This window comes from Condylostylus longicornis, unplaced genomic scaffold, assembly GCF_029603195.1.
Source record: "Condylostylus longicornis isolate FDR11 unplaced genomic scaffold, ASM2960319v2 ptg000160l, whole genome shotgun sequence".
Classification (NCBI taxonomy): Eukaryota; Metazoa; Arthropoda; class Insecta; order Diptera; family Dolichopodidae; genus Condylostylus; species Condylostylus longicornis.
The window spans coordinates 977,886-1,004,679 of record NW_026578128.1 but is presented as its reverse complement, the minus strand read 5'-3'; the positions used below and the strand labels follow the sequence as shown (position 1 = coordinate 1,004,679).

The following is a 26,794-nucleotide window of genomic DNA, read 5'->3' as shown; positions in this document are numbered from 1 at the left end:
ATCTGAATCTTTTTTTTCATAATTTGTCAATCTATATTTGACAACCGGAAACTTGTTCTTTTCTTTCTGGACATTTATATTATAAAAATGGCTGAGGTAAATATTCAGAAAAATTTCCATAAAATTCTATATCATCGATTACAAAGTATTTATTTTGACAACGAAAATTAATTTTACTAAATGTCGGCTTTTGTTGAAATCTAAAATTTATAACTTATAATTAAAATAAATCATTTAAATGAATTTTGTTTTGATTTGGATCCCCGGTTTAGGTTGATGAAACTCAAAAAAAGAAGCGTGCCTTCAGGAAATTCACCTATAGAGGTGTTGATTTGGATCAACTTCTTGATATGCCAAAGTAAGTATATTAAAGTTATATATTGACCATATCGAAATTGACACAATTTGCTTTTGTTTATTTATAGTGACCAACTCGTAGAATTAATGCATAGCAGAGCTAGAAGACGTTTTTCTCGTGGTCTTAAACGTAAACCAATGGCTTTAATTAAGAAATTAAGAAAAGCTAAAAAAGAGGCCCCACCATCTGAAAAACCAGCAATCGTAAAAACACATTTGAGAAATATGATTGTAGTTCCCGAAATGGTCGGTTCAATCATTGGTATTTATAACGGGAAGACCTTCAATCAGGTAATTGATTTAATGAAGATAAAATAAGTTTGGATATTAATGGCAGGAATTTTTTTTTTTTTAGGTTGAAATCAAACCTGAAATGATTGGACATTATTTAGGAGAATTTTCATTGTCATATAAGCCTGTAAAACATGGTAGACCAGGTATTGGTGCTACACACAGTTCAAGATTTATTCCACTTAAGTAAATGTTGATAATGATTTTAATAAAATAACTAAACAAGAAATATGCGAGTCGCTTCATTCTTTTAAATTTTTGTAATGTGGTTCAAGGAAATGAAATAAATAATCTACATGTAGTCTACAAAAAAATAAATTGCTCATATGGGAGGTTAACGCAGCATTTATATCTAAAAGAATTAACAGTTATGGAGAACGGTCAAAAAGAAACTTTTTTATTAGTTTAATTTCATGATCTAACTACGTATGTATATGACTCAACAAAAAAAAGAAAATGGGTAAAATTTATTAGTTAGCTACGCATTGATCCATGGATCTTGAAAAAAATTACTATACTTTCTACTTGAAAAAGTAAATATAATAAAATTGTGACTAAAGGTAATAGAGTATAGCTAATATGGTTTTAAATCACAATAAAACTAGTTTCAGTGGGCTAGTATGCCAAATTTTCACATAAATTATCTTAAAGAGTGGTGAAACTTTTGAATTTAATGCGTATGTACTTTGTTGTTGTTGACGTATTTTCAGGAACTAAGCCAAATGAAAATTTGAAAGGTTCAGAGGTACAATGCTATTGCTAAGAGATCATTAATTTGAGAGATAGGTAACTTGGAATTGTTAACTGTAAAGTATTTAAAAGATTTTTAGGAAGATATGTTGGTGATCGTTTAATATTTTTGAAGTGTTTTCCTGGAAATGCTTAGAGATTAATAATGTCTTGCACAATGAATGTAGATAATTTAAATTTATCCCTTATGAAATTTAACAGAACGTTATAGCAACAAATATTAATGTTAAAATAACTAAACAATTAAAGTAAGCTTCCAAATTTTCATTCTGTCTCAAACTTTGGTTCAGTAAATTGGTTGAGTAAGGTGAAAAGTTTAATTAATATTTAAGAAATAGGAAAAAATTCAATGGAAAAATTGAGTACTGAATCTTATAATTTTAAAAGCTATTTAATTTACGTTCCACAAAAAAATAAAAATGCCATGTATTTGTAATTCATTCATCACTAGACTATTTGAATTTTTCACACCCCTTTCATGGTTTAAAATCTTGATCAACTTGGTTTTATTAAATGGGAACTTGAACGTTTTGGACGAAAATTTTGAAGATTTCCATAGAATTATATTTTCAAAATGAAGGCCATTTTCAGATCTTTGTCATTTGTTATGAAAGCATATTTGATGCACAACATTATAAAGTAATTGCATACATTTATCCTACCAATACTCTTGTTAAGGCGTACTTAAGCATGAGGCTAATTAAATGTAGTTTTGCTATTTCAAAAATAAAACATCTAATTTTCAAGCATAAAAATTTTATTATTTTTTTTTTGTTGAATGTTTTAAAAATTTATTTCTGTTGAATTAACTAAAAAAAAATATTTTTTAAAAAAACTAACACAATAAAAATTTTCTTTTATAATAGAAATAGTATATTAAAAAAAACTTTAAATAATAATTATTTTTAAAATTAAAATAAATAGTAATTATTGAAGAAGAATTTATTTTTTAGTTTTATTTAAATTACTATTGATAGTATTTATTCTATCATAGGGTGTATCTTTCATTGTTGATGTACTAGATGGGTAAATTTCATTAAAATTTTTTTTACGTGCACCATATTGAGTTTGTGTTGTTTGTGTAGTTGTATTTGCTGTTGATATTATATTTTGTTTTGTTGTTGATGTTGATATTGTTGAAAATTCTTTATTAATATTTGAATAAATTTGTGGTTGAGATTTGGTTTTTTTTAATTCATCATTTTCACCAGAATAATTAATTGTCTTTAAATTTTTATTTATTAAATATTTTTCATTATTAAATTTTATATTATTTGTTGTAGAAATATTATTAGTAGTAGTTATATTAACTCTATCATAGGATCCATAACCACTGTCTTTATGTAAATTAAAATTTTTATTTAATTGTGTTAATTTTGTGTTGCTATTGTCAGTTTTTTGTTTGCTGTTGTTTTGAAACTGTTGCTCCTCTGTTGTGTTGTAAGTTTCTTGATTGTTGCTGTTGTTGTTGTTGTATTCTGGAACCGAAATTGTTGCAATTGATTTAAAAGCACTCATTAAACCAAATTTTGATACATTATTACTATTTATATTATTATTACTATTACTATTATTAATAACTGCATTTAAATTAACATTATTGTTATTTTTTTGGCTATTTATATTAATTGTATCTGAAGCAGAAAGAAATTGATTTTGTTGTTGTTGTTGTTGTTGTTGTAGTTGTTCTAGTGATTGCTGTGATTGTTGCTGTTGTTGTGTATTATTAAAATTATTTATATTTTGATAAAAATTATCATTATCAATATCAATATCAATTAATGTCATTGTTTTTGTCGATGAAAATAAATCATTTGTTGAAGATTTAAAATTTGAATTTTTAAAATTGAATATTTTCTTTAAAGAATCTGATCTGGTACGTTGTAAAGGTTTTGTTGTCCGTGATATTGCTGTTGTTGTTGTTAGTTTCATATCATTATTTATACTGTCATTATTGTGATTTAATTTTTTGTTAGTCATATAAATAATATTATTACTATTGTCTTGTGTGTCAGTTAAATTTGGATCGGAGAGTGTATGATAGAGTAAATTGCTATTATTATTGTGAAATTTATATTTATTGTTATTACCATTATCATTAATATTATTATTATTATAATTATTAGAAATAGAAAATGTGCTAGTAGTAGTATTTGGTGCATTACTATTATTATTACTATAATTATAATTAGAAGATACAAATTGTTTAATTAATTGTTGATTTACCATTTTTTGTTGTCGTTGTATTTCCATTCCATCATCATCTAATAGATTATCATCAAAATTATTAAAATCTAATTGGTATGGATTACCTTCACTCATTATTAAATTATTTCGACTGCCAAGTGTTAATAAACTGCTATTTAAACTTTGTCCAGCTGTTGTAGCAGTTGATAAATTACTTAGACTACGATAAATAGTGCCCATTTCACTGGGTCCCTGTTGTAATTGACCAGTTCTAGGATCAAAATGTTTTTGTGAAGCGTCTTTTATTGTTGTATTAATAGTTTTTTGACGAGCTTTTTCAGCTTCATTTTCGGCTCGTACCGATGATATATGACCAGGTACTGGTTCACGTGATACCGATGATGATGGTGAAGCAGATGCACTACCCGAATCCTCTTCCTAATAAATAAAAATTAAAATTTATAATAAATAATAAATTAATGGAAAAATTTAAATTAAAATTGTGAGAAAGAAGTCGATGAATTATATTGCATTTGTTGAAGTTTACTGATGTGGGAGAGAGGAAGGTCATACATTTCATATTTTTTTTTTATACTAACCTCTTCATCTTCCATAATAACTGAAGATTCAATCCAATTTTTTATACGAATTTTTTTCTCTCGACGATCTACTGTTGTTTCAATACCTTGTTCAGCTAAAGACCATAATACACGATTTTTTTCTTCTGGACTACTATGAAATGAATACATTGATGGACATAATTCATCTGGTTCAAATTCAGCCATATCTTTTTCAGAACCTTTTGCCAACCATCTATCATCAAGAAAACGATTTAATTCAATTAAAGTTTTTGGTCTTCTGTCCGGTCTGGGCTCTAAAAATTTTCTAAACATTCTTGATGCTTTTGTTGTTAATAATTTAAATAATTTTGGTGTTCGCCTTAAAGGAATCATCATATTAATATTTTGCCATGCTAAATAACGTGCATAACGTGGATCATCTGTTGATGCTTTCTGCCATGGTAAACAACCAGTTAAACATACGAATATTACAATGGCAAATTGCCAGACATCATGACTAGGTAGCGCTCTTAAAATAAATGAAAATAAATTTTATTTTTTTTATTTTATTCTATTGTGTTATTATGTATTTATGTGCAAGTAAATAACTGTTCTTATACATGTACATATATGATTTTATTCTAAAAAAATTTTTAAATTTAAAAAATCTTATTAAATTATTAGATTTTTTGCATTTAATAATGATTTTGAGTCTTTTTCGAAAAATTAATTTATAAAATTTATTAGGAAATTTACTCATATGTTCCTTCCGGTTGTATTTGTAAAACTTCTGGTGGACTGTATGGTAGCCATTCATTTCGTCGTTCAACAATTGAACCAGTTTTATAAGATTCACCAAAATCACATAATTTAACACGAGAAAAATCTGATTTATAAATTAATACATTGTCTAATTTAACATCTCGATGAACAATTTCTCTGGGAAAAAAAATAGAAAAAATTATAAAATTAAAATGGAGGTGAAGAATATTAAAATATTGTCATAGTTTTTGATTGAATGAACAAATCAGGGATTAGAAATATAAACTTAATTTCAATTTAATTAAAATTATAATTAAATTAATTCAGAAAACAATGATTAATACTACATGAAATATACACTTTCAATGAAACTGTGAAGTTTTTCTGGAAAAAGAAAATAAAAGTATAAGCTTTTATGACATAAAAGACTCGTTCTCGAACGGGCCTGATGCAGAGAGGCTGGTGTAGTTGATGATCGTACGTGGCGCATTTTAAAAAGTTATAGGTTGCTTAATCGAGTTTGGTCGTTCAAATTTTATACTAATAGTTGGGGTGCTCAATATGGATATTTACCTAAAATGGATGGGCAAAATGGAGAGTATATATGTATATTGTACCGCTTCTTAGGAGAATAAGATGACGAAGCATCTACTGTGTGAATGTGAGGCTGAAGTATATTTCTGGGGTTTCACAACTCCACCCTGACACAATATTAGATTTGTAAGATACATAAATAACTTTATACTTACTAAGGTAACAACAAAATTTCTAAAATTACATATTTATTTGGAATTGGAAGTTTGAGGTTATATTAGTATATCAGTACATATTTACTGTAAGTAAAATAATGCAATTTTCTTTAAAATATTCTGCAAAAAAATTTTTTTTTTATATTTTATTCTATTGTTATTGAATAAATTTAAATTTTCAATTAAAAATAAAATTACTTTTCTTATAACAATTGTAATATCTACAGGTTATAGGTACGGTTACCTATTTTTTCATTCTATACGTTTCGGTACCTAGATTTTTATAAAATCATTTTCATAATCTAGTTCATAGGTAACAAAATATTTTTGATGAAAAATGTATAACAAAAAGAAAAATATTTGTAAAAGGAAGAGGCATGGATGGAATGAAGTCATTTCGGAAAAACAAAAAACTTTTGTAATTAAAAAAGGAAACATTGAGATTTTTCATGCTAATTAGGTCAAAAATTTCATTTTCTATATTAAAATATTTTAATAAAGAATGGAAAAAAAAAATTCTTTTTGTTTTTTTTTTTTAAGATAGAAATTGTTATGTATAAGGGGCAGGACAACAAAAGAAAAATAGAAATTTTTCCACAACAAAATTTTGCATACAAAATATTTTATTTTTTGTTTTTTTTTTTTTTTTTGTTTCCACAAAAACATCCTGATGTAAATTCTTTAAAACTTCTATAGTTTATTTAGTGTTGGATGAATTTGTGTATATGTATGTGTGTTGTCTATGGATAAAATTCATTTATCCTTCTGTACTATTTTATAGGTTATTTAGATTTTTTTTTTGTTTAACTTACTTTGCATGCATATAATCTAAGGCTGATGCAATTTGTTTAGCAACTCTTTTACTATGAAGTTCACCAATTCCGCTATCAGCTACATTTGATGTGAGATCACCTGAAAATTTAAACAAAAAGAAGAAAGAAAAGAAAAGTTGAAATATAATAATAAAAAATTGACTAGGAAAATCATGTTATTTTGATATTGTATATATGTACAGGGTGTCTGAAAAGTTCCCGTACTTTTAAAAATACTAATTTTTCTCGTTATAATCCTGGTTTGTTTTCAATTTGGTTTCTGTTAACTGTGTGTTTATTTTTTGTTAGCCTAGAAATGAATCGCAATAACAAGCGCATTACTTTTATAGAATTACACAGGTCAGTTATGAAGACAGCTGAGATTGTAACGACTGGTTACAAAAAAAATTGCTGTCTATGATGCCATAAAAAGTTGCCAGGAGTTGGTGAGCACATCGAACTATATGATACAATTACCATCGAACAGTGCACGACCATTATCAACAATTTTACAAAGCGCGTCTGTAAAAGCGCGTCGTTTACATGTATTACTGCAAATATAGCTAATTTTGAGCAGTTTTTGTAAATTTTTTATTGAATATTGTTATTACTACTCTAACAAAAATCTCTGACCAGTTAACAATGTTGATTTCTTAATTTATGTAGCAGTTCTAAGCTGTAAAATTATTTTAAAAAAAAGTACGAGAAATTTTTAGACACCCTGTCAAATGTAATGACACCATGGAAATTCAATGTAATTGGGGTATCAGTAGAATGAAATTTTCTATATCATTTACTATCTCATGTACTAATGAAATTCCTTGAATAGACAAAATGTACTGAATATTCACTAGAATGGATTCGCAGTTTCTAGTTCGCTTTTCTATAGGTCTAGGTAAGAGCTTTGAATAAAATTACAGTCATAAAGGATGTGGAACAAAATAATTTTATAAGTATATAGGCTAAAAATTCTGAATTATTCTAATAATTATAATTTTTTCTAATTTCTGCATTATTCTAATAATAAATATTAAGAAAATCTTGTGTTCAATTGAAAATTAAACCTAAATTTTTGTTTTCTTTCAAGTTTTTAGTGTGATGACGAGCTCATTAACTGAGAATTATTTTCTTCTTTTGTTTGGAAGTGCTGTTAAATTTTGGAATAAGGTCGACAACATCAAAATATATGTCAATATTCACTCTTATCGCTGTAAAATAAATTTACTTTTAAATTAAATTCAAATTTTTTTATATATTTTAAGCTTTGTCTATACATTAATCATTGGTTGTAGGAATGGTGGTCCGATATTAGGCATATAGGGTGCTTAAACAAAATTGGTTCATATTGAACCTCTTTAAACTTTTTAATCCTCTTCAAATTTTTTGGATAGGATTGAAAGCAAAGAGATGATTTAAATTTAAATTAAAAAGGTTTTCTTTTAGACACACTCTGTATTGCAATGGTATGCCATTACTACTTCTTTAAATGTTAACAATATTGTTTGCATGCTTTTTCTTTGTTCTAGCATACTACTTTTTTTTTTTTTTCATTTAAAATTTACAAAATCTTGTATGCACTCTAAAATATATACATAATAAATTTTTCTATATATTCGTACACTTTATAAAATTGGAATACATTATGAAAACTTTATTTATGTACATTAAGTTTAAAATTATGTATAACATACTTAAATAACTTACCTAAAGGAGCATATTCCTGTGTGAATATATAAAATCCAGCCGTTTCAAATGCAACATCATATGTAGTCACAATATTTCTATGTACACCCAAATGTAAACCAAAATGGAATTCTCTATAAAAATCTCTAAGTGATACATATGGTTTTGGTAGAGCTTTTAATACCATTTCAGTATCGGTGGCACGATGTTCAACCAAAAGTATTTTACCAAACCATCCTTCACCAACAATTTGTAAAATGTCAAATTCATCAGATAAAATTATCTATTATGGGTGTATATAATAGAAAAAACAGGTATTGGTTGTTGTTGTTGTTGATTTCATTGTTGTTATTACATTGTTGATATTTTCCACATTTTGCATAGTTGAAATTACACAATTTGTAAATTAATATACAATATTTAAGTATAATGTATATAATATTAACAGCATTGATGAAATATGCAAATGAATCAAAAAAAAGAAAGAGAAGAAAATAATTAAAAACTTTGAGAAAATTTCGATAATATTAAAATTTTTTTATGAATTTTAAAATTATTGTAAAATTGATGTTAAGCATAATTGCAATAAAAAAACTTTAAAATTTTAATGTAGAACAAGAAAATCAGAAATCAAAATTTAGAGAATAAAGAAAAGAAAGTAAAAAAAGCAGAATAAAAATTTGACTTAATATTACAGAAGCTTAACATAATATTGACGTAAGCGATATTGAATAAAAATGTCTCTTAACCTCAAAGGTTCATAATATACCACATGATAATGGTATATATGACATACAATTTCTCTCCTTCTCATAGGGAATAGAAAAATATTTTTTTAAGAAATTTTAAATTTAAGAATTGTTTTTCATTCGTTTACTCTTTCTCATGATACACTTAAAGTATTATGTAAAAGAGAATAATATTTAAATTTCATATGCTCTCAGAGTATATTACAAGAGTATTTAAATGGGAAATTTCTCAAAAAATATTTTTATAAATTTATTTTTAAAATGGAGAATTGCTTGAGAATAATCCTCATATATTATCAATGAAATATAGAGTAAGTGAAAATGTAATTTATGACCATAAATGCTTTGAATAAATTTAAAATTTTGTATATAATTCTAAATTAGACTGAAAATATTTAAAAAAAAAACTTGTGGTATTACTCTCTAATATTAAGAGAGTTAGTTACGGTGTATTTTCGAAATTCAATAAAAAATTTCTTAAAATTTACAGCAAATTGTGATTTAAATTACACATTAACACCTCTTATATTAAGTATTAAATTAAGTATTAAACACCCCTTATATACGTGATCAGTGTTTAATAGCGACACCACTATAAGAACTCGCAATTTTGATAGCATTTCGATGATAGCTATAGACAAAAGATTTAGGTCAGTAAATAGACGAATACTCGTATAAATGCGTTATATATTTTGAAAAAAAAAAAATATTTACTATTAGTATAAAATACAGGTTAAAGAAAATTCTAATTCCAAACTTTTATTTTCGGGACCATGTGATTGCGTTGTGGAAGATCAAGTTTCCGGGGTGGCTCAACAGAGTTTTATTATATGCATGCTCATCTTATCTCCCGGGACACAATAACCATCCAGATGGGCATTTGAATGATCTAGTGAATATGCATGGAAGTAAGAATTTTCAATTAATAATAGGAAGTAATAGCTATACCTCACCGTCTATGGGAGATTACTGGTATATATGAATGACGTGAATGCTTACTTAAATTTATATGTAGTAGTAAATTAACAAATCTGACTGAAGGAAATAGATCAGCTTTTTGTAAATGCGAGATCAGGGGGAAGATCCATTGATATAATTTTATTCGCTATGACGTTATCAGTAATTGTAACGAAATTTTTATTTATTAGTTTTTAAAATTTATATATTTATAGGTTCTTGAAACTCAATATATGGTAATAAAATTAATTAAAATAATTTTGGAATAGTAGATTGTAATTTTCGCGTAACGTTTCTTATTGAACTTGAAAATCTGGGCCCTGTTGGAACAACCATTTTTACTTTTGTCTTTACTTCTAAAATTTTTTCATAAAAGTACTTTTTTTTATTAGTATAAATTAAATAGTGTTATCTCTATTGGTATAACAGAAAAGTGAAAAAAATGTTTTTGGTGCAATTGAGGGCCTGGTCGCATTAATCATTAAAATAAAAAAATTTCCTCTTTCATTGTTAAAAATATAAATTTCAATTTAATTATTTATAAAACTAATTAAAATAAATAATTTTCTTAAAAACAAGAAAATGACAAATTGTCCCACTTTTTTTTTCTTTTACTAAAATATTTTCTAATAATTCTTCGGTAAAAAAAAATTTTTGTATCAAAAGCATTATTTGAATTATTCTTTTATTATTTTTCTCTTGTTTTTCCCATAAAACATACTATATTGTATTTTATATTTTGTATTATATTTAATTAAGTACAATATTTTTATATTTCATTTAAATAATTTTCAAAAATTTAATTGAAATTTAAGGATACAAATTGCATATAAATATGTAGAAAAAAAAAGAGGACAAGAGAATTTTAACGCTGCAACATTAATTAAAATAAAATGAATTTTAAAATATGCTTTTCTCTTTCCATATATAATATATATATATATATATTGCATATGTAAGAAAAGAATAATATGCACTTAAAAAATTTTTCGAATTAAAAATGATCTGCATGAAATTTATATACAAAATATTTTAATATACAAAATTTGTAACAATTTTGTTTTTTTTTTGTTTTCATCTTTATACTATTATCCTTTTTGTGTGTCCTTCTAATTTGTCATTCAAAATTTAACATATACATAATATATTATATTTTGTATATATAGGGTGTTTCGCATATGGTAGCAAATAATTTCAGGAATGATTCTTTGATCAATTTCCAGCAAAAAATTATATGAGTGGCGGGGAGGGATGTTTGCAAATATGCTCGTTTTCGAGCCACAGCCTGTTGAAAAAATAGGGTACCGAATTTTTCTGCATATATAGTCTTACAGGCTATGATTGTTCTTTATTTTTGGTCTTACAACAAATTCGATTTGAGCCATAGTTTTCGAGATACACCTCGTGAAAGTCAGAATTTTTGCTTTTTTTTTTTTTGGAATTTTTTTTAAAAACTCGAAATTTCTCGAAAATTTTTGTAATTTTTTTTTGTTTTTGTTTTTTTTTTCTATGCGCCACGATAAAAGTTAAAAATTAATTCAAGCTTTAAAGAATCATCCGTGAAATTTCCGTGAAACATCCTGTATAATTAGATTCATATACAAATATATGAGAAAAGTGAATTTCAAAAAGAAAATTATACTTTAGAATTTAGATAATAATCAAATTATTTAGAGTACATTTAATGTATACATAAATACGATTACATATATATATACGAGTATATTATATACATACATACTTAATAAATTATTCTTTTCATTTATATGTAAAAAATTTGACTGAAAAATTATTTTGCTTTATTTCTTGTTCAGTTTTTGTTATAAAATAAAAAAATTCGAATGCAGTAAATGCAATATGTAAAATTGCATTTACCCTATAAATATGCAATTACATTAAAATTTTTAAAATTTTTTTATAAAATCTTCATATAGCTAGCTGTAGTTTAGTTATCAATCATAGATAATGTACATTTTAATGGGCATTCTGTATTAGTAGAATTTGTAGATCAATGTTGTGGTTTATGGCTCTAAAAATTGAATATGTTCCATTTGTATCGCATCATAGAAATATTTAGAAGAAGCAAAAGAATATTAAAAATTTTTATTATTTCATTGCATAAATTATAATATTTAATATTGTGAAAAATATTTGTTTTTAGTATTCTTCAGGGATTTCATAATTTATAAGAAAAACCTTTTGAATTAAGGAATTAAAAGATTTTTTGAATTTAGTTGTAAGTGACATGATGAAAAGTGATATTGATATTTTCATTTAGGTTATTTGAATTAAATATTTTTGAAATTTTTTCTAATTTACCAATTGTAAGAATTTTTAAAAAAAATTAAATAGAAAATACAATGATAATAAATTCTAAGTAAATATTTGAGCGGTTTGAGTACCATATCTGAGAATAATTATCAAGTGCTAATACATGATCATGAGAACTTACTACTGGTTATTTAGACCCATTACATAAATTTTATTTGGCACATAATTTAAATTTATAACTCTTTTATTCTCTCAAAAAATAGGCGGCACTTAAAATCCTCCGGGTTTCAATTGCTTACATATGGATTTGAATTTGATTAGGTATAACCATAGAGAATATTTTTTTTTTATTTTACATAAATTAACATTTATATAGCTTTATACTATGTACAAAAAACATTGCTTTAAGCTTTATAAAACAAAAAAAAAAAAAATCATTTAAATTAAAAGTCATTTACTCTTTTCTCTAGTAGTGCAATAGTCGAGAGATTTTCCAATTGAAAAGGAATAATTTCATCACCCTGAAAGTAGAGATTTGAAAAAATTTTGAAAAAAAAAATCTAATAATTATAAAATAGAACACGAAAATAGAATTCTTTTTTACTCTACTCTGCACTCTTTATTAAGATTCACGCTGGAAAATTAAGAATTCTTCATTAAAGAAGATTACAGAATAGTTAATTGCACTTAAAAATAATAAGGAATTGCAAATTATATGGCCAATACAATATGGTGATGATATATACGAGTATAAGACAATAACATAATAAAATTTACAATTAACGAGTTAGATAATAGGGTTAGAGTGGCAAAAATGAAAAGCGACTAGCGTTAATTTAGCATTTTTATTTGTTTTTATATTATTTATATGTGTATTGCTTGTAAGAGTTGCAGTTTTGCTAAAACAGCTGTGAGCTAAGCAGAAAGACTATTTTTTTACTAGAAAATATGTAAAGGTAGCATTAATTAAGTTTCTTCAATTAAAAGCTTTCCATTGTAGATCTCAATTTTTTTATGATTCGATGAGAAAAAAAAATTGAGCTAAAACTTTCATATTTTGTGGACTTGACTTCTTATCGATAGACGGCAGGGCGGTGTTGTTAGCACTATAATCGAATCAGGTTACATTTAAACTGATTTGGGGTTGAGTGCTCGCACTGGTGCATTTGGTATCAACAAGCAGAGTAATGCTCATTTGGTTACCGGAGCACAGGGAAAACGTGATTTTTAACGATTTGGAGCTGGGGAAATCTGAGCCATTAAGGATCCACTTAACGCTCTGTTTGAGGGGGAAATAAAATCTTTCCTGGAGGACTATTGAGGTTTTTTCCATCTACTGAAATTGTTTCTTCTGTATGTGCTCAAGAAAGTTCTCTTCCGAGTTGTGGGTAATGGATCGAAATTAGATTCGTAACATTACTGTCCTCTTCACTGGGAATTAGCTGGTAAAATATCATTCAGGGGTAAATTCTTTTTTGTGTAGATTCTGCCAGGATGGTGAGTAGACGGCCACATATATTCTATGTGACTGTCTTGTCCTGACCGTCAGAATTCTCGGATGATTTGTGGCAGTGTTTCGAAGCTCGCATCCAACTCTCTAATGGAATATCATCTGATGTGTACTTTGTATATGGGGGGTACTACGATAAGCCATGGCTGATTGCGGAGGTTATAGCAAATGTCTCATATCTCTCTTCAATAATCTCGTGAAGAGAATAAATACAATATATATTATGTATATATTTGAGTAGTGTTAATTTTGTTATATTATGTGACCGCGTTTCCTTTCCGGCGATAATTCAAAAACAATCCAAGTACAATCTCATACTGAATACAATTCAAAATCTTAATGGAAGTTATTTTAGAATTCGTAATGCTATTATTAATGTTCGATTGTTTAAAATTTCTTGTTCAGAGCTTAGTGTTTAAGAATTTTAGAGGTAAACAGTGTTATAAGTATGAAGATAAAGTAAATTTCAGTAGAAAAGGTAAAACAATCTCAGATTGTTGGAATAAAACTCTTTGTTTTCTGTTTTCTGATATTAAAAAGTTGCTTAGCTTTTGTTAATTATTTCTCTATCTGCTTAATAGCCTATAATGTGAATGATATATGTATATAATAACAGGAACCACTAAAATAATTTAATTTTTAATTTTATTTTTTAAAATCTACAATTAATTTTAGTTCTTTGAAACGGAAAAGAAAAACAAAAAATAATTTATTTTCAATATTTTACTATTTAAAAATAAAAATTCTTTTAATTATAAAATAATTTTAATTAAATTTTTTTTTTAAATGTTACTCAATTTATGATTAAATACACTATATGTTTTTGTATAAAATGTATATACATACATAAATAATATTATATACTCTAAAACATATACAGTTTATGTTGTGTAATACCCTACTTATATAGGATAATAAAAAAATTTCTGAAATTATTTTCATTTATTACTTTTACTTTATTTTAATTTTTCTTTATTTTAAGAGAGAAAAATTGGGATTTTCTTAAAAAATTAAATTTATAAAAATATTGTTGTATTGTACGAGCAATTTTTCTTATTTTATTTAAGGTTATTCAAGGTCAGTTTTATATTGTTTTGTTATATATATAGCTACTTAGACAATTTGTATTATATAAATAAAATGTACATATATAAATTTATTGTTATTATTATTTTTTTTCTCAAGTATTGAATATTTTTTTTTTTGATAATTTTCATTCTTAATTGGCATGAATTGAAAACAAATCTATAAGGATAATATAGTAGATATTGTTTATATTTTTTTATTATTATTTTTGTCGTAATTGAAAAATATTTTTTCTTAAAAATATAAAAATTCATTCACTTTCTTTTCCAAGATTTTAATTGTATGTACAGTATTGTTTTGTGTAGGTGTACAGAAATTTATGTTTTTGCGCTCGTAAAGCATCAATAATAATAATTAAATTCATATTTTGTTCTCTTCCGTTACTGTATTTAACCTTTTACAGTATGAAAATGGCTAGTGAAATTTATTTAATGATGTTGAGTAAAATCAATGGTTTGTAATGTAGCATTTTTCCATTCAAAAAATGAAAATATTGCTTTTAAAAACAATCTAATACATTATACAAACAATTTTTAGTCGTATACCAAAATATTTAAAAAATTGCATATATTTAGGATGAAAAAAAAAAAATTTAAAGAAGCGTTATAGTAATAGTCGAGTCGAATTCAGGAGTTAATTACGGGAGTTAAGAAAAATAATTATATTTTTTGATGGTATGGGATATACCGTTTGCTTTCTGCATTTATAGGAATTTGGAAAAGTATGTATAGGGTGACAAAAATTCAAATTTTACAAATTAAAAACAGGCGATAACTTGAAAGAGTATGGAAGTGGAGAAAAATGTTCTTGTAACAAAATAAACAATTTATTAATGTTTAAAGGTTGTTAAAATTTCGGATTCTTGCAGCTAATATGTTCTTGGAGAAAAACAATATTAAAAATTTGGAAAAAAAATTGATTTTAGATAACAGTAAATTTTAATGACTAATTTAGTTTTTTAAAAGTTTAACTACTTTGTGCCGTGGTACAAGAAACCAGCCATTACTTTTCTGCTTTTGTAAAATTTGACACATGGTTATGGTATCGTTAAAATGAATATTCAAAAAATGGCGTTCAATGGTATTTGAGAGGCTGCCACTTTTATAGGGGAAGAGATAGGTTAAAATTTTATTCTATCGGAATATGTTCCTATTAAAAATTTGTATATATATGAAATTTTGAGTTTTTTATCTTCAAGTGTGTAAAAGTTTTCTAAACATGTCCACAGAAGGGCAGACAGGCAAAGTGAGCTTAATAAGCAGTTTTTTTTTAATTTTTTTTGAAAAAAGTGCTTAAAATTACTTGAAGAATTCAAGTTTTTTTTTTCTATTCGTATGTTAGCAATGCGTTTTGCTTTTTTGTTTTTCAAAAATAATTTTTAAATTAGAAATGACATTATGTCGAATATTTTAAAGTGTAAAATTTATAAAAATAGTTTACTTTTCTTTTTCGAATTTTTTTTTGAAATATTTTACATAATTTTGGATAATTAATAAACGTTTTAAAGTAAAAAGTTTAAAAACTAAAAATATTATTAAAATTTTAAAGAAAATTTAAAAACTTACTGTTATCCTTGAACTTTTTGTGTTTAATTGTTTGTATTTGTAATTTCTAAGAATTTTGAATCGATCAATATAAAATCAATATTAAATACTAACAATTTTTTCGAAAATCATATTATTTCAAGTAAGCGTACAGGTTTTATTTAAATAAGTTTACATCTTTTTAGAATTTATAACAATTTAATTAAGAAATTTATTCAGTTTTGAATCCCTAAGGTGTACCTACTCTTAGGAATCTATAAAATTCTAGATACTAGAGGAAAAAATTAAAATTAATGGAATTTCGGAAAATTTAAGTTGAAACTTCTTATTTAATTTACAACATTAAAATTACTGTTTAAAGCTAATTTTATAAGAATAGTAAGAGTTCTCGAATTTAAATGTACTACTAAATACCATTATATAAATCATTTGGAGTATAAGTAAAACTTTTGTATGGTGACAATATTTACAATTTAAATTTTTCCATCTTCAAAATCATTCCGAATTTTGTTCCGAAATCTGAAAAGCCTTTGTTATATGAGATTTCCAAATCACATTTAATAACGCTCTTACTTGACAAAGAATAGAATTATACTTAAAATTTAAAAAAAAAAAAAAATTAACTTCATAACTCTCTCTAACTCGTAACCGATTGATCTTTGAACACTGTCTCCACATGCAAAAGTATAACCTACTGCAACAAGAGTCTATATAACAGTATATGACATTGGACATACGTATAAGACAAAACGAGTATCTACTTTATTACCAAAAAAAATTATGAAATTTTCTAAAAATATGATTAAGAGTTATGTCTGAATACTGTGATGAATATTCCTCAAATATTCGCTTAATAAAATTTGTTGATTAAATCGATTTTTAGGTCATGTTATTGTTGGCAACATAGATTATCTTATAAATAAATAAAAGTGCATACAACATAATAAATATATAATTTATTGATATAGTTAACAAACCGTCTATCCTAAATTTACGAGAATTACGAGAACATTATTTAAATTATGCTTTCATATACAAGTACATATTGTATTTGTCCGGAACTGAAAAAAACTTTTCAATATTTTATGAAATCTTATTTGTACAGTGTGTATATACGGGAAAAAATAAAAAAACACCTTATTTTTACTTTTATTATCCAATTATTTTTCTTTAATTATTCTGTTTATAGTTTAATAAAATAATAGCCTGGCGTTTTATTGAACATAATTTTAAAATCAAAATCACTTATTTTGCATTTTTTATACCCTATACACCATAGGGAAGAGTATATATTAATTTTTATACGGAGTTTTTAATTACTTGAGGGATTCGTCTGTAGTATGAACATTTTCTTCTTGCACTGCATATCCACTACTAGATGTTAGCGATCATATGATGCTGAATATTAAATTTTTGAATCTGTCTCTATCAGTTGCCTGATGTATCAATTCGCTCGCATTTGTTATACCAGTCCAATTTCTTATATTACGGAGCCATGAAAATTGTTTTCTTCCAATTCCTCTTCGACCTTCGATTTTGCCTTGAACAATGAGTTGAAGAATTTCATATTTTTCGTTTCTAATCACATGCCCGAAGTAATAGATCTTTCTTCTTTTGACATTTATTAAAAGTTCTCGATTTGTATGGATTCTTCTCAGAACCTCTTCATTTAAAATGTGATCTACCCAAGATATCTTCAGCATTTTCCGAAAAATCCACATTTCAAACGCCTCGAGTTTTTTCATATGACTAACTTTTAAAGTCCATGATTCCTATCCATATAAAAGGACAGACCAAACATAGCATTTCATAAATCGTAGGCGGCGGTTTAAATTTATATCTCGGCTGCAAAGAATTCTTTGATATTTAAAGAAAGCGTCTCTAGCAATCTCAATTCGATATCTGATTTCTTTTTCGCAAGTATGAACATGCATATATATTATTATTCAGCGGAAAATTCAGTCCGTTCGTCCCCACTCAAAAACGAAAATATTTGAACTCCTTCAAACTCTCAGAAATTGTTTATTTTCTGCTAAGGACGGTTGCTCTTGTAATTGAACCAATTCGAATAAAGAGTTCGAGGAGCTTTCACACAACTCCAATAGCTTATTTTAAATACAATGTATTTCAAAAAATAATTCTATAATGAGATTTTCATCATGTAGGGTACATTGCAGTGGTTTATGAGATGAACCGAAATGGTTTTCCTTGTTTCAAAGTAAATTTTATGTATAGTTTTTTTTTTCTTTAATTTATGTACAAAGAACGATCTAAAAAATGGATTTTTGTTTTCTATTATTATAAAACAAGAAAAAAAACTTAAAAACTTCCACAAAGTTCAAAATAAGAAAATAATTTAATAAAATGTGCGCTATTTTTAATTTTTTGAAAAATTAAAATTTATTTTCTTATAATATATTTTTTTATTCGTCACACGTACCTCTAATAAACAATGTGTACACACACCTATATATATATATATAAAATTCAAAAATCATGTGATTGTGACGTTACTTGAAGTTTTTTAACATTCAAAAATGAAAAAAAAGGAAAATTTTTCTTTTTGTATTTGTGAAATTTATATTTACAATTAAATTAAGTTTATAAATTATGTTAAGATTTATTTCACATTTGAAAATATTTAAGAGCAAAAATCCATTTCCCGCATTTCCATTATAAAAAAATAAAAAAGACCATTAACAGGCGAGGTGTGTAAGATTTCAGGAAATCTTTAAAATTTTATATGAAGTGTAAATATTCATATTTGAAATGAATATTCTGATTTCAGGCACATCTCTACTAAAATGACCTAAATAAATTTGAGCATTTCTAATCTATTGAAGTTAAGCAGATTAAAGAAACTTATATGTTCATTAAAAAGTAAACACAATAATATAAAGCTCATATAATAAAAAAAAAATTTTCTAAATTATTTTTATCCAAAAATTATTAACAATAAATTAAAAAAGAGACAGAAGAATGGAAAATTATGAATTTTAATTTATACATATATAAAATATTTGTATATATGTAATGTATAATATAAATAATAAAAAAATTCTTAATCACGTACATATTACCCATAATTAATATGTGCTATATGCAATAAATATGTAAGGTGACCATTTAGTCATAACTCAGATGTACGAGCATACTTATACAATGATTTCAAAAACTATTGAAAATGGTAATCTATAGGGTAATTTCTGCATTATTTATTTACAAGTGAATGACATACATACAAAAAAGTTAATAAAAAATAATCAATAGAAATGAAAATTACAATAAAAAAAAAAAAAGAATAAAAAAGTTGGGTCAAACCAATGGTTTGTATTGTAGCACTTTTCCCTTCAACAAGTGAAAATTCTGCTTTTAAATACAGTCTATGTATAGCTATCACACTATTAAAATTATTTTCATTAATATACAAAACTATTTCTAGGATTGCATATATTTAGGATGACGCATATATGCAGTCTTTGAAATAAAGCAAAAATTAATATAAAAAGGGGTTAACATAATGCTCGATTTTAAGGGTTAATTGTGTGAGTTAAGAAAAATAATTATATTTTTTAATTTCATGGAATTTACCGTTAGCTTTTTGCGTTTATAAAAATTTGGAAAAGTTTGCGGTTTCGGAAATATAAGGTGTCAAAAATTCAAATTTTACGAATTTCAAGAGGTGATAACTTGAGAGGGGGTGGAGATGGAAAAAAATTTTCTTCTAACAAAATGAACTATTTATTAATATCTAAAAGCTCCTAAAATTTCAAGCTTCTACAGTCTGGGGTCTAGAAGAAAAACGACATTAAAAATTTGGAAAAAAAGGACTTTAAATAACGGTAAATTTGAACGGCCATTTTGTTTTTCTTAAATTGAACTATAGTATACCGCGCAAGGGGAAGCAAGCCACTGCCTTTCTGCGTTTGCACAATTTCAAAAATGCTTATGGTTTCATTGCAACAAATATTTAAAAAAGGCCATTTTTAGGGTTTTGAGGGGGTATAACTTCTAGAGGGGGGGAGATAGGTAAAAATTTTGTTCTACGGAAATAAGTTTCTAGTGAAGATCTATGTACGTATTAAATTTCAGCTTTCTATCTTCAAAGGTGTAGAAGTTTTGTAAACAGACACACGGACAGACGGACGGACGGACGGACGGACGGACGGACGGACAGAGTGAAACTAATAAGCACTTTTTTCAAAAAATTTTTTGGAAAAGTGCTAAAAACGAGTAATGGTATAGAAAAACCCATAAGAGAAAAACAAAACAAACTGTGAATTCCTCTAAAAAAGGATTGTTTGCACATCATATTACGCCAACACCATCGACTTTATACCTAATGACGAAAGGGAAAGTATTTCAAAGCAAAACAAGACTGACAAGTAAGAACAAATGCATCTTGCGGTATAAATGACAAGGAATCTCAACCACTGGTGATTTAGAAGACCTATTCCTAATATTTTATTAGGTAGATAATCACAATAATTTCGTTCGATAATTCTGTTGAAGAGTCTGATACAACTCTAGTTAAGGTACTGGTCTAGAGAACAGGCCAGCAGAAATTTCCTCTTTTCAGCGATGTTGCCGAATCTCCTTCTTCCAGTTGCAACTTTAGTACGGCCATTAAAGATTCATCTCAGTTTTATTAGTTCGGTTACAACAGAAAGCATAATGCTACAATGTACACACAGATCAAGAAAAGGTATAGAAGTTTCTATATTAATAATGACAATTATTAATAATAATGACAATAGAAGCCGCAATTGAAAATGACACCAAATTTGTATAACTTTTCAGAGAAGTTTAAATGAGTTCTCCCAGCACCTGCGACTTCCAGGATTGAGTCGAACACCGTTATAATGGTGGTCGACTCCAACCCCAACCACATCACGAACACTATTAAGAAAAAACAATAGAATGAGAAAGCTGACACAATGGGCTATGCAAAAATGACCCCGACACTGTGTGGATACATCAAAAATTTTAATGTTTCATAAAATATTTCAAACACCGAAATTATTTTAAACAAAATTTAAAAAATATTTTATAAAAGTGAAAGGCTTTATATTAGAAAAACAACCTCTTGCCTTTATAGACAAACTATAGATGGTTACCGCATTAATTTTACCGAACATGTTATTCATATATAAATATTAGCTTTATATTAGAAATATTTGAAATTGAAAATATTGGCTAAATGCCAAATAATTATTTGATAAATCTTATAACATATACATATAACAAATGTATGTACGTATGTACATATATATGCGTTGCGGGGCAAGCAGAAATACTCAAAATAACAATATTTTCCCCCCTGTCAGGTAAATATTTTCATATACATATGTAAATATTAATATTTTTTTTTTGTTTTACTCGTATTCCGTTCCGCTTCGCTCTACAAAAATAATCAAAATATAATTTACAATGTACATTGTACTTTAATATCGTAAAATTTTTTTCTCTTACTAATTCAAATTTAATCAGGATTCGAAATATTTAATATAATGTAATAAATTTCGCATGAAAAGATGAAAAAATAAATAAAAATAAATTATTGAAAATTTTTAAAGAAAATAAATTATTTTTCAATATAATAAAAATTTATTTTTTGTTTATAATTTTACAATGTATGTATGTCGAAGTAGAATTATGCAATGTGATAAATTAAGAATCGCGTCCATGTCAATAATATACGATAAACAATACTTAAAAAATTATTTCATATCGTATGCGTAGATTGATTGAAATTAATGATTTTTTTAATGTGAAAAAAATATAGGAAAATTTTTTTATTGAACATAAGAAAAAATATTTGAAATAAATTTTAAAATTTGTTTAAATTTATTTTATTTCAGTATACTTATAGGTATTTGTTTGTGTATAGAATTAATATACATGGTGTATATTTATATATCAGTAAGCTAAAATTCTTTTGGGTTTGCTATTTGTAAGTCGTAAGTTTAGTTACCTACTATCTGAAGATTCTCATAACCTGGTAAATGCTGTTAAATATACAGTGAATCGAATGGGGGCAAGAGGACATTTATACCTGCAGACATTCATCACTTATTGCAGCCTGAACGCCCTCTTTCCCACTATCACCAAGGAAAGTGGACAGCAGTTCCGAATGCTTAAGAAACCCAGTACGAAATGGTTTCGATCCCGGACAGTTAGTGCGCTAGTCTCAAAAAATATGTAATGTGGCTTCGTCACTTCGATTTTAAGCAGGGGAGATTTTACTGGTTTATTTCAATTTAATTGAATGTTTTTATTCCTGAGAGTATCCGATTTCATTGTCGTTCTCTATTTCTTATAAATTTTTCTTATATACATATATTATTATTTATCAAAATAAAATAATGAATAATTTATAAAAAAGAAACTTTTCATAATTTATTAGTATTCACTAAAGATCACCATAATGATCAATCACAACAGGTGCTGTTTTATACTTGAATTTGTTATACAATCAAAATAATTAAATGTGAGACAAAACATTAAAAAAAAAAAATGTGTCTATATATGTATAATATGAGCAAAACATTAAATTATAAACAATTAAGAATATTATTTTTATTAATTCTAAAAATGTTTTGATATTTTTAAATTTTTCTTAAAATAAAAGCAAAATTTCTGCAGACCAATTACAATTCTTTTTAAGTTTAATAAGTGTATAAAATTTCGTAATTACACTTATTTTGTCTAATTGATATGAAGTGTTCGTATGTATGTATATTTTTACATAAATAACATTTATACAATTAATAAAAAGTTATTGGACAAATAAATGATGTCAGTAAAATGGAATGACACTGGCGTCGGGTAACTATTATTAAATTCGTCATTAAATTTTCATATTGTACAAAGAAAAATTTCTTCCTTAATATTGAACGTCGGATAACCACGCATTCTTGTAAATGAAATTTATTACCAAATATAAAATTTCTTTTTAGACTACTACGCGATCTCACATTCATCTCACATTAAAACTGATTCATTTATTGAGGGTTCTACTTATTTGGTATTCAGGTATTTTTATGATTCTAATTTTCCTTTTATTTAATTTTTTTTAAAACTATATCGAAATTTCAACTACACTCGTCATCTTGAGGACAATTTTAAATAAATATTGCGGAATTTCTACAAAATTGAAATAAATAGAATAAAATTAATGCAAATAACAACAGTGACTTATAGAGTTTAATGTAGAGAAAAGAGAAATAAGTATTGAAATTTTATGTTAGGCTCAAGATTTAAAATTTAATTGAATGAGAGAAAAATTAAAATTTAAACTTACATTTTTCTATTGCCCACATTTTATATTTAAAAATTTTTAATATTATAATAAATAAAATAAAAAACGTGTTGCACGAAATTAATAATTTATAAAAATTAAATAAATAAATAAAATATTTAATTAAAATAATTTTTTTAATTAAATTTTAATTAAAATTTTTAAAAATAGTAATTTTTAATGATTGGTGACACTATGTTGAATTTAAGTATTAATGTAAGTCTTTTGTTTGTACTTATTGAAATAATTAAAATTTTTTACAAATCAGAATAAAAAATAAGGCTTAGACTGCAGGTTTTACGGTTTATTAATTCGATGCATTTACTAAATTTTGTATTAAAAATATTATTGTATAATTTTCTTATAAAATCTGATATAACCTAGTTTTAGAATTAAGAGAAACGGGAAAAACTGTATAGTTTATCTTTATAACATTGTTTATCAATAGAAATGTCATGTAGGGTTGAACCGTTTTATATAATTTAATATTTTTCCTATAATATGCCATTATTTCGAAATTGAAAATTTGTGAGTTGAACAGGTTTAATTTTGAGCTTCATTTGGAGAAGAAAGATATTGAAGATTTTATCATATCAAACAACATAAATATATATTTTCTTAGATCAGAGTAATGTAAAAAAAATAAAAAACAAATATTTCTTTCAATAGGATTAAGGTCTGTCTGTCCGCTTGTCTGTAATGTTATTATACAATATTATTTCCTTCATTTACATAAATACAATATTGCGATCAATCATAATATATGCTGACCAAATCAGACTTATTTTATATATTAATGCAATACTATGGCGACAGTAACGGGACAGTAATTAACATGAGAATCAATAAAAAAATTGATACAAAAAATTTTTTTACATATTTGCATTTTAGTAAAATATATGGCCTTATAGCCTTTCTAAAATTTCTTTAAAAAACTCAAAAATGAACAAATAACATTATTTTGAATTAAAATGTTCTGCAACAATTCTCGGACTTCTTTTAAAGGAACCTCTTCTCGTCTTAATTTAAAATAAAAAAGAAATTGTTAAGAAAAGAAATATTTGTAATTATTAGTTTTAGCTTTAAGCAATTGCAATATATAATTATAAAATAAGGTGTGTTATTTAAAATAATTAAATTGTAAAATTTTTATTTTTTGCAATTTGGAAAGAACAATTTTTTACCTTTTCTAATTCAAATTCTCTAATTTTATGTATATGACCGGGTGGTTTTTTATGCGTCGACATTTTTAATTATTTTATTTTTCTATTTTTTTTTTTTAAATTAAATAATTCACTTTTGTTTTGCTTTTGTTATTTATTTCAGATAATAACTTAAATTTAATAAATATGTTATAAATCTATTTCTAAAATTTTATAATAATTTATTTAAAAATTATTATTATAAAAGAATTATCAATAATACTATGTAAATTTTCTCTTTTATTATTATTTATTTTAATAAATTTGTTTATTTTTATATTAAAAAAAAATTTTTTAAAAATAAATTAGAAAATTATTATTTTTTTCAAATAATTTCACTTTAATATTTTTTTTTTTATTGAAAATCATAAACATTTTAGTAAATTTTCGTAATGAATCACATTTCTTTTTAAGTTCATTACTAAATTTTTATATTTAAAATTGAAAATCAACCAAATCATTGCTATAAGAGAGAAATGTGTAATTTTTAATTTTTTTTGTTTTTGTTTCCTCTATAATATTTTAATTAATGAAAAACCATTATTATTATGTATCAAATATAATATTAAAATTTTATTCTCATTTTTAAGTTCTTTAGCACTTTGAATTTGTTTGTTTCTTCTTCTTCTTCTTTAAAAAAATATTATTTTAAGCTACTCTGGAAATGAAAAATAGAAACAAATAATAAAATTATATTCGTTGTGTGTGTGTGTATTTAAATAAAAAATAAAAAATTTAAATTTCAATCTCTTGTCCGTTCTATAGAATTTATTTTAAGTTAAAAACAAAAAAAAAAAAAATAATTAAAAAATAATATAAAAAAGCTGAAAAAGCGACACTTTTTTCATATACAGCGATTTTGCATTCTTTTAAGCAAAAAAAAAACCAAAAAAAAAAAACAAAAGTTTTTTTTTTTTGTTTCATTATTCTAGTCACAAAAAATCATAGATTATTAGTTTATCTTTTGTATTTTTCTTTTCTATTACACTCAAAATTATTTTAAAACAAAATGAAATTTTTAACATTTGAATTAGTTTCTCTTGTATTCGCACATATTTATAGACATACGTACATGTATACATATTTGTTAAAATGAGATATAATGAGAAGAATATACACATGTGTATTGTACATGTGAAGAAAAAAGAAACAAAAGAAAAAAAAAAATAATTTTTTTTCTGGGCTAATATTGGCAAATTTCCAAAATGACGTCATAAAACGCGCGGCGTCTAGCCCCATACCAATATAATGTAAATATCTATGTTGGTACATTTAATTTTTCTTGTCTTTTCATTGTTTTAAATCTATATATATATATATATATATATATATATATATATAAATACATATAGTTTTATTAAATATTATTAATATTTTTATTATTGGTTTCATTATTATTGTGCGCTGTATATTAAATATTTTATATTGTATACATTTTTACATAAACGATATTATAATATATATATATATTTAGGTACATGTACATATTAAATTTTGTGAAATCGAATTTTGTTTAAAAGATTTTGTTTTTTTTTTTTAATATCAATATAGTACAGTCAATTTATATTTTAATTTATTCATTAAATTATTATTATAGATTAATTTTATTTCATATTGTTCTACTATCTTTTAAAAACAAACAATTAAAACAAAACTGGAGGTTATTGTCTTATATTATTTACGATAATTATAAAGAAATGATTATTAGCCGTATTTTGATAATAGATTCGCGGAAATAATTTTTGTAAATTCAAAATATACCTCTCATATTTATGGCTTAAATAAGTAATTGTACTTGGACCAGGATTAATGTTAAAATTATTCCAATTTTTTTACCAAGTTAAGTTGAAATTAATAAAAATTTCAAATTTTATTTATTCGAACGATAAAGAAATTAAAATTTTCTTGTGTTCATTTTCAGTTTTAATTTTTCTGGCAATGTTTTAAAAAAATTGCATACTTTTAGGGGTCCGTTCGCAACAAAGTAAATGTAATACCCAAAAGAAAAATATATGAAATTTGGG

General features: G+C 24.9%; 2 protein-coding genes across 2 annotated transcripts; one reads left to right on the top strand and one right to left on the bottom strand.

Annotated features, from left to right (window-relative positions):
- The first annotated feature begins 37 nt into the window (after positions 1-37).
- LOC129616031 (uncharacterized) lies at positions 38-877 on the top strand. Its single transcript, XM_055531457.1, has 4 exons — positions 38-96; positions 273-358; positions 426-648; positions 713-877. Exons 1-4 carry the CDS (start codon positions 88-90, stop codon positions 836-838), a joined length of 444 nt encoding a protein of 147 aa, XP_055387432.1. The 5' UTR covers positions 38-87; the 3' UTR covers positions 839-877.
- A 1,300-nt stretch (positions 878-2,177) lies between these two features.
- LOC129616027 (5'-AMP-activated serine/threonine-protein kinase catalytic subunit alpha) lies at positions 2,178-25,008 on the bottom strand. Its single transcript, XM_055531454.1, has 6 exons — positions 24,753-25,008; positions 8,173-8,434; positions 6,469-6,568; positions 4,902-5,084; positions 4,185-4,674; positions 2,178-4,023 (listed from the first exon to the last, which is right to left on the bottom strand). Exons 1-6 carry the CDS (start codon positions 24,813-24,815, stop codon positions 2,341-2,343), a joined length of 2,781 nt encoding a protein of 926 aa, XP_055387429.1. The 5' UTR covers positions 24,816-25,008; the 3' UTR covers positions 2,178-2,340.
- Between the last annotated feature and the right edge of the window lie 1,786 nt (positions 25,009-26,794).

Coding starts and splice junctions, on each gene's coding strand:
- LOC129616031 (XM_055531457.1), top strand. Junction 359..425: donor CAACTTCTTGATATGCCAAA/GTAAGTATATTA, acceptor GTTTATTTATAG/TGACCAACTCGTAGAATTAA. Junction 649..712: donor ACGGGAAGACCTTCAATCAG/GTAATTGATTTA, acceptor TTTTTTTTTTAG/GTTGAAATCAAACCTGAAAT.
- LOC129616027 (XM_055531454.1), bottom strand. CDS start 24,815: ATGTCGACGCATAAAAAACCACCCGGTCATATACATAAAATTAGAGAA. Junction 6,569..8,172: donor ACAGGAATATGCTCCTTTAG/GTAAGTTATTTA, acceptor TTAAATTTTCAG/GTGATCTCACATCAAATGTA. Junction 4,024..4,184: donor TTATTATGGAAGATGAAGAG/GTTAGTATAAAA, acceptor TTTATTTATTAG/GAAGAGGATTCGGGTAGTGC.